The sequence below is a fragment of the Furipterus horrens genome, unplaced genomic scaffold (genome assembly GCF_987537825.1).
Source record: "Furipterus horrens unplaced genomic scaffold, mFurHor1.1.pri manual_scaffold_5, whole genome shotgun sequence".
In the NCBI taxonomy this organism is placed as follows: Eukaryota; Metazoa; Chordata; class Mammalia; order Chiroptera; family Furipteridae; genus Furipterus; species Furipterus horrens.
The window spans coordinates 125,923,666-125,936,223 of record NW_028327175.1 but is presented as its reverse complement, the minus strand read 5'-3'; the positions used below and the strand labels follow the sequence as shown (position 1 = coordinate 125,936,223).

At 47.1% G+C, this 12,558-nt stretch overlaps 1 protein-coding gene and 1 pseudogene across 2 annotated transcripts in view; both read left to right on the top strand.

Annotated features, from left to right (window-relative positions):
* The first annotated feature begins 885 nt into the window (after positions 1-885).
* The window catches only part of SLC5A11 (solute carrier family 5 member 11), a 68,558-nt gene continuing 56,885 nt past the window's right edge, over positions 886-12,558 (top strand). For both annotated transcript variants that reach the window (XM_090277725.1, XM_090277724.1), the window contains exons 1-2: positions 886-1,052; positions 12,320-12,476. In XM_090277725.1, coding sequence (XP_090133851.1) covers positions 12,342-12,476 — 135 coding nt within the window. In that variant the 5' untranslated portion in view covers positions 886-1,052; positions 12,320-12,341. The remainder of the gene's footprint in view (positions 1,053-12,319; positions 12,477-12,558) is intronic.
* Positions 10,260-10,663, top strand: LOC150009749 (large ribosomal subunit protein uL13 pseudogene; annotated as a pseudogene).

Below are 12,558 nucleotides of genomic sequence, written 5' to 3'. Positions count from 1 at the left end.
GTGTCATTCTCCCCCAAATCCCCTGTGTTCCCCAACCCAGAAGCTCTCAGAACCTCATCTTTGGGGGGTTTTACAGAGGTTTCATTAGTCATGATAGATTAAACAGTTGTTCACTGGTGATTGATTCTACCTCTGACACTTCCAGCAGGCCCAGAGGAGCAGAGGCGCGCTGAAGGTCGGGTCTGCGGCCACGGCCTGCTCCAGCTGGTGGCTGCCCTGTGGCCATGTGGACCTTGTTATTCAGATTATTCCATCCAAGTGGGAAATCCAGAGTCTTGTTTAAAGTCTCTTGTTCTGCAAATATTATTTTTTTTAAAAGTCTTAAATGCTCTGAGTGCCCAGTGAAAGCCTTCTTCTGTCCCTGCCTCTCCTGGTGTCGGGGCCACACCTGGGCCCCCGGCCACAGCTTGGTCACTCTTGATGGCTGCTCAGGACTCCAGATGCCTGTCTCCAGAACAAGGAGAGCACAGGGAAAAGGGGCTGAACAAAAGAGGTCACTGTCCCTGTTGCAGAGGGAGGCAGTTGGGCTGCACTGAAATGCTCTCCTGGGACTTTCCTCTTTCCCCTGCCTCCCCCGATAGCACCTGTCCTCCCCCTTCCTTCAGCTGTCCAAGCCTGCCTGTCCCCAGAATGGAGGCAGACCAGTGGAAGAGTGGGTGATGAAGCTGAGCACCTACCACCCCTCTGGGCCATGGCCCCACATCAGGTGAGGTCTCCAGGGAGGCCAAGGGTAGAACCCAGGACACCCCACCTTCTCACAGGGATGACTTTGAGTTCCAGTTCAAGGGTTTGGGCTGGGCCCAGCCCCTCCTTTGTCCTTGGAAAGATCATTCTCACTTTTTCTAATCTCAGCCTGGAATTTGGAGTTTGACCTGCAAGAAAATTCTCTCAGCAAGCAGCAGGTAGTGCAGGAGGGAGGGCTGCAACTGTTCTCCTAAGCTCTGGCTGCAAGGGAGAGGAGCCCAGGTGTCCCTTCTCACTGCCTCTGCCTCCTCCTGCCGCAGAAGCCACTGACAGGACCCAGAGCAGGTGGGCCCTGCATCCAGAGGAAGGTAAGGCGCCCCACTCCCATGCCCATTTTGCAAACTGGAGGAGCTGTCCTGGGACAGAACACCGTGCTGGTAGGAAAGCCTGCAGCTGAGAGCCCAGGGTAGGAGTGCCGAGCTCCTCTCCTTAGGCAAGTCTTATCACCAACAGGCAGGTGGAGTGTGTTTTGAGGGGTGGGCACAGCCAGCAGCAGCAGGGCATAGGTTCCACTTACAGGTCCCTGGCCACTCGCTGAGCCTCAGGTTCCTTATCTGTTAAATGGAAAGGTGACTCTCATCCCAGCCAAGTTCATGGTGTGGAGACCCAAAGAGAAAAGGCAGGTGAAAACATCTACATAACAATAAATTGCTATTGTTACTGCAGCGCAGCTGCTACTGACTATAAGCAAAAGGAGTTTTCACTGGTACCTGCTGTGCACAAGCAGGGGGTAGCTTGTCCTGGGCCTGGTCTAACTGTCATAGTCACCCTGTGAGAGCCCAGCCCCCCTAATTCACAGATAGACCCTGAGGGCCATTAATAAACTGACCCCAGGCTGCACAGAGACTCAAGTCCCATGGCTGAGTTTACCCATAACACCTATTTCCAATGGATTCTGCTGGGTGGTTCTGGGCAGCGTCTGGGAGATGTGCCCTCCCCCAAAAGGCATCCTGGGGATGTGTCTTGGGGTGGGGGTTCTTAACGAGTCAGGTTATGTGGCACTGGCTCTGAAAATTCCACAGTTCTTGTTCTACAAATGTTCACTGAGTGCCTGCTGTTACAGAACAAAATTCAACTAAGTCAATTACAGATCTAATTGGCTTGATTAAGTGATTCATAAATTGGGCAGCATCTCATCCAGCCACTAGAAAGGTGCTTTGAGAGGTTGTACAAAACGGGAGGTTTATACAGCAGAAACAGGGTGGGATTAAGAAATTAAAAAGTAGACTATTTCAGGCAGAGACAACATCCTTTAGGACAGTGGTTCTCAACTTTCCTAATGCCATAACCCTTTAATACAGTTCCTCATGATGTGGTAACCCCCAACCATAAAATTATTTTGTTGCTACTTCATAACTGTAATTTTGCTACTGTTATGAATCATAATGTAAATATCTGATATGCTGGATGTATTTTCATTGTTACAAATTGAACATAATTAAAGCATAGTGATTAATCACAAAAACAATATGTAATTATATATGTGTTTTCCGATGGTCTTAGGCAATCCCTGTGAAAGGGTCGTTTGACCCCCAAAGGGGTCGCGACCCACAGGTTGAGAACCGCTGCCTTAGGGGAAAGCAAGCAGTCTAATCAGGCAGATGAACTCAGTAGTGCTAACCAGGAAATTCCAGACTGATTGGTTTAAAATTCCACTCTGGGGAGAGGCTGAAACTGCAAGTTTTGCTCATTTTGCTTTGGTGAAGTGGTTGAGCAAAAGTGACTCTGTTTGGGCTGCTTGTATCTCCTTTTAACACTACTTTGGGGGTACAACATTAGTCTTCACTTACCATGTAGCAGGGACAGGCAGTAATACGAGAGTTGTACAAGTGAAATGTCATGCTTGATTCAACGGCGATGCGAAGTCATGTTTGTTCTGAAGACAAATAACTTAAGGACAAAATTTAGGTTGAGACTAAGAGAAGGCTCTTTGGGGATGTGACAGTAGGGTGACGTCTGAAGGAAGAGTAGAAGTTCATCAAGCCAAGTGTGTAGGGAACAGTATTTCAGGCAGTGGGAGCAGAATGGCAAGGACCCTGAGGTATGAAACAGTGCTCAAGGGATGAAAAGAAGGCCCATGTGACATGGGCAAGGCCACAACAGGAAGATGCTTTGAGCAGGAAAATAATTTGATTTGTTGTATATTCAAGTATCTTCCTGGCTTCCATGTAAGGGTGGATCAGAAGGAAGCAAGAGTGGTGTCAGGGAGGCAAGACAAGGTTCCTGCTCTAAGTGGCTTGGATGAAAGTGAGAGAAGTCAAGATGAGGGAGAGTGGATGGATTCAGGCCGTACTTTGGAAGTGGAATAGGATGGGATTAGGTGTCAATAGATTCTAGGAGTTGAGACAGGAACATTCTAAATACTTTGATGGTATGTTTGTGAACTACAGCATCCTTGGTGCTTTAGCATAGTGGCTCCACAGAGTAGGTACTCATAGACCACCTGATGAGTGAGTGAACAAAGGAGTGAACAAATGAATGAATGAATGAATGACTTAAGGATGACTCCTGGACTTCTTGTGTAAGAAACGGGTGAATGAAGTTGCCATTTAGTGAAACGGGAGGACTGACTAGAAGCTGCTGATGATCATGGTCTCCAGTTCGGACTAGTAACGTTTGCAATGCTGACAAGGCTTCCACTGAGATTCCACATTGTCATTTGAATAGATACGTCTGGGGCTTACAAGGTGCTCTCACTACTATTGTTCTCTCCAGGAATCATGAGACAAGGTCATCACGGGAGGGCAGAGGAAGGTGGAAGAGAAAACTCACTGGGTACCCTGCACTTACGTGCAATACCATCTGTGAACCGACTGGGGAGAGCTGCCCTGCCATGCCATGCCTACAGTACCTTTCCTAAATACCAGAGCTGTGGCTCTTCCCAATAGGCTGGGGTTGGTTCCTCTGCTTCAACCAAAAGTCCCTTGGAAGCTGTCCTCTTAGCCTTTTTCTAAAGACCTGTTGCTGATGAACCCTATAGCTTAACTGGTCAAACTGGCCAGAGGCAGACCTTCAGGTCTTCCCTCCACAGTTCTAGGCTCCACCTTACAAAAGGGGCCCACTCCCTCTGACTGGTCTGCCTCCACCACCAGTCTTGCTGGGCATCTGAGACCTGAGCCAGTCAAAAGCCAGGCTGTGGAGTGGGCAGTTAGCTCCACTGAAGCTGCCGCAGGAGAATGGCTGGAAAGGGTGTGAGTGGCTAGAGTCTGGGAGGTGAAGCCCTTGTTATCACCCCATAACTTTCCCTGCCAATTGTCCATGTGCTGACCAGTGGTTAGGAGCTCAAGAGTTAAGCCTGGGTGGAGCCATGGATCGGTTATTTATTAGTAGTGTGACCTTGCGCCCAAGACCCAGCTTTGTTTTCCATAACTGTTCAATGGGGTTCATCAGACCCGACCTCTCAGGGATACTGTGTGCTTCAGATGAGGCACACACGTGTAGGTGGCCAGGGTCTTCCTGACCACAAAGCGCATGCTCTTTTTAAAAATGGTTTTATAAGGACAGGGAAAGGCCAAGTATTCTAGACCTAATTATGTTATGTAATGAATGTGCTTAATGCTTTTAACAAACTTGTGACATAGGTCTGATTATTATCCCCATTTTATAGGGAAAAAATAGAGTCTCAGAGAGGTTCTTGGCCCCTAGATCACAGAGCTAATAAGAGGCAGAAGGGGGATTTGAACCAGGCAATGTCTTTCTAACATCTTCATGCTTTGTCATGACACAGCTATTTCCAGGAGAGTATTTTGCCTGCAATTAAAATTTGTAATGCAATGATCACCATCATCTTCCCTCAATGCAAGGCCCTTCTCTAGGTTCTCTGTCTGTCTTTCTCTCTCTCTCTCCCGTTCTCTGTCCCTGCTGATGTGTTTGATATTCTTCGGCAGCTATGCCCAATCCTAGCCAAATACTGTTTTGTGTCTTTGAATGTATTTATGCGGTAAATTCTGTTTGCTTATTTTACTTTCATTATCAAGTGTTTCAGATGCACAAAAGTTATAAAGAACAATATACGCCCCACCAGTGGATGCAAAGACAGGAGGGAATGCTTCCCTACCACACCTGTCCACTCGGTCCCCAGTCTTCACCTCTACCGGGCTGTGGAAAATTTCCACATCTGCAATGCAGATTATGTAACCAGCGGAAAGGAAGAGGGAGAGTGGCCATCCCTGTGGCCCAGCTCCCTTTTGTTCTTTGGCCCATGGGTGACCACAGGGGCAGGGTGTTCTTGCAAACAAAGCTGTTGTTATAAGGCCACTTTGCATGACTCTGGTTAACCCTTTCCTCCCACCCAGGGAGAACCCCTCATAGGAAGTGAAACAGGAGCCCACCACCAAGGTGGCCCTCCTGGGGCAGTGCAAGGGGCAAAGGTCACTAGGGTCATTTCATCCAGTGGGTCTGGACACACAGGGTGCTGCACAGGGCCAGGTCCACCTTGCTTGCCTCTTTGACCTTCTTGCCTAGCACAGAGTCTGGCACACAGCTGGTACCTAATAAATATTTGCTCCCTGAGTGCCCGGAGCTTAGCATGGAGCCTGGCACACAGCTGGTGCCTAATAAGTGTTTATGGAAAAGAAACTGAGAAAGGAAGCAAAAGATTGAAGGTGAAGAAAGAAAGGAGGAGAGAAGGGCAGGAGGAAAGGGCAAAGGGAAGACAGAGGCACCAGTATTGGATAATTACAACGAGCTTCCATTTGGGACCTGGGTTTTTTTTAATCCCACATCTGGCACTTACTGTGCCTGAGAAGCAAGTGGCACAGCCAGGGCCTGAGCCCAGTTCACTTCTACCTCCTTGTGTCTCGTTTCCCACCTGTAGGATGGAAGTGTGTAATGTGCTTGCCTCGCCAGCTGGTGAGCATAAGACCACAAATGTAGTGAGCTCCATGCCTGGCACTTGGATAAAAGTGCTCATGGGTTCACTGAAGAAGGGGCACCTGAGGGCTCCCCTGTGAGCTTGTGACCGAGGCAGCAGCACTTGGGTTCTGTGGTCTCTCTGGTCTGTGCTCCTAGTCCCATGGTGAAGATGCAGCCAGGCCTTCCTGGCCCTGGCAGGGCCCCACCTCCTGATATGCAGGAGGAGCTTCGAGTGGTGCCAGCCTGCCCAGAGCGGAGAGAAGTGACTTGTTTGTCTGCACCCACCCGTCTTGGTGCCAGGCAGGCCGGGGCCTGGAAGAGGCAGCTGGCGGAGGGGCCGAGGACAGGGGAAGGCTGGCTCACCAGTCAGCCCTCTGTCTCTCCTCCCTCCTTCCTCCCTGTTAGACCTGCTGGGTTCTAGAACAATCTATCCCAGTCTCCAATTAAGTGCTTCCTAAGCCTCTCACCCTCATCATTGGAAGCAGCAGTTTGAAATGTTTGTAAATGCAGGCTCCAAGTCAGACCAATCTGGATCTGAGTCACAACTCTGCCATTTGTCAGCTGCAGACACAGCTTCCTTGCTTACAAAGTGAAATAAGAACACTACCTACCTAATAGGGGCTTTGCCCTTGAGACCACCTTGAAGGACCATCTAGCCTCCCACGCCAAGCCTCCAGATATGCCTTTGCTGCTTAGGCCCTCCACTCCCCTGCAAGAAAGCTATGGAGATCCAGCTTCTGTCCTCCCTTCCCACTTCTCTCTTCAAGGTCTCAGGTTCAGTCCGAGACCTGAGAGAGGCTCAGATGATTGGGTTGGCATTTGGGCTTCTGCTACACACTCCTGCATGAGAGCAGGGTAAGGATGTGAGCTGGCTTTGCCCAATACTTGCCTTTCCCCTTCCCACCTTCCCCCTCTCTTCCTTCCGTAAATGCTGTGGATCAATGCTTACTTGGCTCTTTGCCTCCATGTCCCAGGTCTTAGAAGCTATGAGCATCCTCCCAACAGAACAAGAGAGAGGCCCAGCCCCAGGGAGAGAAGTTCAAAGCTACCCTTGGCATGGTCATGGCATTGAGAGCTTCTCTCAGGTGTCTCCTCTCGGTGAACATCCAGCCTCTTGTGATCTTTAGGTTCTCAACCTGGGGACACTGGTGGCTGTCAGTGCTTACTGGCATCTAGTGGGTAGAGACCAGGGATGCTGTTAAACATCCTATGAGGCAGCCCCATATAACAAAGCATTACCTAGTCCCAAATGTCAATAGTGTGGAAGATGAGAAACTACTCCAAGAACAAGAAAATCCTGCACAGGCAACTAAGCGTTCAGTCACTGGGCAGTTCTGATGGGAAGCAGGAAATCGTTCCCCAGTGCTCCCTACCCCTCACGTACTCTGCCAATTAATCCCCTGTCATAACTCATAACTCAATGTTCTTCCTGCCCACCATCTTGCTTCTAGCCAAGCCTCCCCACATCTGATCATGCCACCTCCTTGTCTGGAACCCTTCGGTGGTGATTTCTGAACTTAGAGCAGGTGTGGGATGGGGACACTGCTGCTCCCCCCACAGAGATGTTTTAAAAACTGATGGGACACTTTTGGCTGTCCCAATGATTTGGGGGTACTACTGGCATTTGGTGTGTGGATGCCAGAAAAGCGAGACACCATGAAACGCACAGAGCTGCCCGTGAACAAAAAGCTTTCTGGCATCATGTGGGTGGAAACATGCCTGTGACTATCTGAAGCTAGGATCTATCTCGTTTACATAAAACACAATATATTGGGGGATTTTTAATGAAAACATGTACCCGCTTTTTACCCCCACGTTGTCTCAAATGTTTTTCAGAGGTCTCTGTCTTAAACTAAGACATTCATGCACTTGCTTGAAATTCCTCATAGCATTTAAAACCACAGAACAATTTTACAAATTTAAACACCTGGTATATATACGAATTTCTATTCTGGTGTTTGTAGATTCACTCTTTATTCTTTGCTTCTGGAGTACAAAGGCTTCTGCATTTCTTGTTCTTCTTAAACACATAGCTGCTTCTGTGCCATCAGAAGCATCTGGCTGCCCCTTTGAGTCTTTCAGTACAGTCAGGCAGTTTCATGTTGAAGCATAATTATTTTATCATAAATGGCTTTCCTTTTATTTCTCAGAAAATATTTCTCAGAGTTCTATGAGACATTCTCGCAAATTAATTGAACCCAAGGAGAAGGTGTCATTGGAACCTCCAACCTACAGCCAGTCGATCAGAAGCACAGGTGACAGCCTGGACTTGCAAATGGCATTCTGAATGTATGTGTATGTTGGAGGGGGTGGGGACAATCGTGTAGGCCTCAACCCTTAATCTGATTAATCGGATGATTTCTTTGGGTAGATAGTGTCTGAAACGAGTTCAATTCTTGGACATCCTGCTGGTGCCTGAGAATGGTTTGTTGAGTAGGGGCAAACCTCCCCTAACATTTGGATCTCAGAAACTTTTTAAAGGGGTATTACAAAATACTTGTTATAAAAACAGAAGATGATATCTGATATGATGAGAACCACCGATAAAATTCTTTCAATGACATCAAAGGGCTGGTGTAATCACTTTCATGTCTGATCAGCCTCACTGCTCATCTCCCCCTTTCCAATCTTAATGCTCAGGCAAGAATCTGCTGGTTCTTTAAACATGTCATGCTTCTTCACATCTTATTACCAGCAGGAGCTGTTGTCACAGCCTGGAATGCTCCCCAACCCCAATTCGTTCACATGGGACCACCTATTCATCCACCAAAATCCACTTTATATGCTGCTGTCTGGATTCCTTCATGTAAAATTGGGCGGTCCTTGCCTCTTGCCTCACTCCACCTTGTAGAAACTAATAAAACAATAATAGTAGTAGTAGCAGTAGCTACAATTTATTGAGCACAGCTGTGCAAGGCACTGTGCTCAACGCTTCATAGATAGTAGCTCACAGTAATCTATAAACTATCAACTCTAATAGCCACATTTTGCAGATGGGAAAGCTAAATGTTAGAGAAATTAAGAAATTTGTCCAAGTTATCAGGATTGGTCAGTGGTGGAGATGGCTGTATGGCTCCTAAGCTGGACTCCTTAACATATCTGTCCCTAAGCATCTCCACTCTACTAATCATTGCATGCTATGGTTATTATCTGTGAATGGATTTATTTCATTATTGAGCTGCACGTCATGGAAGGCAGGGACTGAGTTTTTTTGTTACCATAGATAATTAGCTAATTATTAATAAGGAAGGAAGCAAAGGGAATTGGATGCTATTGCGCATAATCAACCAAGGAGCATAAGCCGTTTACTTCACCAGGAAGCTATAGCTTCACACACTCCAGGGGATCACAGTGTTGCCCCGTGAAGGATTAATACCCCTCTTCCCCTCCCTCCAGTACTGGATTGTGGGGGCGAGCTGGGGGAGGTAAGCACATGCACAACAGAAGTCAAAATGGTGTAGAGGGAGGTGCTTGCCCATAGAGACATGTCAGTCTAACCTGGAAAAGGGCTAGTGGGTGGATCCATCAGAAGCCCACAAAAGCCCTGGCTGGTGTGGCTTAGTTGGTTGGAGTATTGTCCCATACACTGAAAGGCTGCAGGTTCAATTCCCAGTCAGGGAACATGCCTGGGTTGTGGGTTCAATCCCTGGTCAAGGAGCCTATGAGAAGCAACCAATCAATGTTTCTCTCTCTCTCCCCACTCTCTCTAAAAGCAATCCTGAAAAAAAAAAGTACCCATTTGAGGATAAAATTTTTTTTTTAAATGCCCACAAAATCTTGCAGAGTTGATTGGTTATTTTGAAAAAACTCCTCATCCTTCCCAAGATAATATAATCCTAGTAGAACAAAGAAGCTCTTTGTCTCTCTCACCTGAGAACCCGTACTTCCTCTGTGTGCCTGTGTGTTCTCTCTCCATAACCATGTGGCCCTAGAGTACTACAAACTGCAGGCTCCAAGCAGGAGCCTGAATACTGTACCACAGTGCAGCACTAGATTGCAGCCGGAAACACAAGCTAAGTTTCCTGGATGGGGACTGAGACCACTTAGCATCCACCTGTGGGCTCCAAAGAACTACGTTTTGACACAGAAAGTCTGGACACTAGCCTTTGTCTTTGCCTCACTGAGGAAACAGTTGGACATTTTCCATCCTGGGGTGGGCAGAGATGAGACACAGAGGCAGCCTTCCACCTGAACAAAACTTACCACATTAAATCTCCCATGCGTGGGTCTGTGGAATGCTTTCCTCATGGTCCAGTGAAAAAAACCCACTCCCATGAGCAATGTTTCCATTCTTAAACCCCTGAAGGCTGACACTCTGAGTTGAATCACATCTTAACCCAAGAATAAGTCAGTGCCTGAATCACTCATAGTAAAAAAATCACCCTTGGAAAGTTTGTTAGTTTCTAATTACTGCTGTAACAATTGACCACTTAGTGGCTTAAAACAGCATAACTTTCTTTCCAAGGCAGCTGCCAAAGGTGACAGAAGGGCAGGTCCTGGTGCTCCGTGGCTGAGGCCATCTCCTAGGCCACCTGGTGACCGTTGCAGCCAAGCAGATACTAATGGGTTGGAAAGTGATGGTTGTGCTCTGTGAGGTCATCAACATTTCTGGCAATTTCCGCAGAAATAAGTTGAAGTACCTGCTCATCCTCTGCAAGTGGATGAACACCAGCCCAACTCCTGGGCCCTACTACTTTCGAGCCCCCCGCAGCATCTTTTGCCAATGGGAGGGAGCATGCACCCCACAAGACCAAATGCCCTAAGGTGCTTGATGGGATACTCCCACCCTATGTCAAGGAGAAGCTGATAGGGGTTTCTGCGACCCTGAAGGTTGTGCATCTGAAGCCTTCTTGGAAGTCTGCCTACCTAGGGCACCTGGCCCATGAAGTTGGCTGGAAGTACCAGGCAGTCACAGACACTCTGGAGGAGAAAAGGAAGGAGAAGGCCGAGATCCATCACTGGAAGAAAAAACAGCTCATGAGGTTATGGAACAGGCTGAAAAAACGTGGAGAACAAAATGGACAGATACACAGAGGCTCTCAAGACACCTGGACTCCTGGTCTGAGCCCAATAAACTGATTATTAATTCCTCCTGTTTGGCCTGGCCTGCCCTTCCTCTGCTGTTCCCTGGGAAGTGGGGGATACCTGGGTGCTGTCGCTCTGGGGCTACAGGCACCCTGGGCCTTAGAAGCTTGGAACACAGAAGAGGCCTCGGTCACTGCTCTTGAATAAAGGCCTTTTTAAAAGTTTAAATGGCTTGTAGAGTTGTATGGCACAATTTCCTGTGACCTACTGATTCATGAGAGTTTTAGGAAATCAACAGTTGGAACAGCTAGTTCCATTTCAGTATTTATAAATAAGCTGGAAAACTCAAGTTTACACTTCTCACATGGTCGGATACTATACTCTTCAGCTGTTAGGGTGTGAGCCAAGGCTTGGAGGCAGGATGAGCCTAGTGTTGTAGAAGGTATTTATAGATACTGAGATCAGGATTGACAGCCATGGGGTCACAGGCACTGCCTTGTGCCTCCCCTATACCTTGTTATCAGAAATGAATAAATTATTTTTAAAGGAAAAACCAGCACAAGTTTATTACCTTGCAGTTCTAAAAGTCATGCATTTCCAATGAGTCTTAACGGGCTAAAACCTAGGTAACAGCAGGGCTACATCTCTTCTGTATGTTCCAGGGGAGAGTCTATTAATTTGCTTTTTCTAATTTTTGGAAGCTGCCTGCATTCCTTGGCTCATGGCTCTATTCCATCTTCAAAGCAAGCAAAGTTGGGCCAAATCCTTCTTACACTGTCATCTATGATTTCCTTTTCCCTTATATTGCATTAGTCCCATTCAGATAATTATAATACTCTCCCTACTTTAAGAAGAGCTGGTTAGCAACCTTCATTTAATCTGAAAATTTAATTGTCCTTTGCCATATAACTTAACTTATTCACAGGTTCTGAGGATTAAAATATAAAGACCTTGAAGGGGACATAATTATGCCTACCACAGGAATCCTTTAAATGACCAATGGAAGTGCAGTTTACTGAGAAACAGCTTAGAACAGTGGTTCAAAACACAAATTCTGGAGCAAGACTATTTACATTCAACTTTCAGCTCTACCACTTGAGCTCCATTACCTTGGGCAAGTTACATAACTTCTCTGTGCCTCAATTTTTCCATCTGTAAAATGGTGATAACAACGGTGCCCACTCTGCAGGTTTGTAAGCACTTAGAATGAGGCCTGGTGTGTAGTAGGTGTTATATAGGCATTTATTAAATATGTGCAACTTTATTGGAACAAGATTGTACTGTCTGGCTGAGCCTCAGACAAAACTGCTGGCTAGGCCTTGACCCAGCTTTAAGGTACGTGGGAAACAGAAAGTGACTCAAACGTCTTATTTTTCTCTCAGTCCCGACACGTGCTTGTTAAGTGGCGGAGGGTAGTGAAATCATTTGTACTGTTTAAATTGTTTATTTTTCTTCATATTTTGCCAAGTGAGTGAATGAATTGGTAAAAATTAACCATGGATTTAATAAAACGTCATTGTAAATATTTGCTGAATGAATGAGTGAATGGCTGGATGGATGTCTCCACATACATTCCTCACCCCCAACCCCCGAGGTGTGCCATCCTTTGCTTGGATGTTCCAAGGAGGCAGCCACGGAGAGGGTGAGAAGAGTGGTGCCAGGTTCTGGCATCTGACACCCGTGTGACCTTCCACAGGATTGAAAGTTCGCCCAGGACCATGGAGAGCAGCCCCAGCACTTCTCAACCCCCACAATCAGATTCCCTGGAGGCCTTTCCACAGAGGAGGCTGGAAGCAGGTGACATCGCGGTGCTGGTCCTCTACTTCCTCTTTGTCCTGGCTGTTGGACTATGGGTAAGCCAGGCCAGAGGGTGGTAGAGAGGGGAAGAAACTAGGTCAAGGTCATACAGTAACAGAACTTTAAATTTTTTTAAAT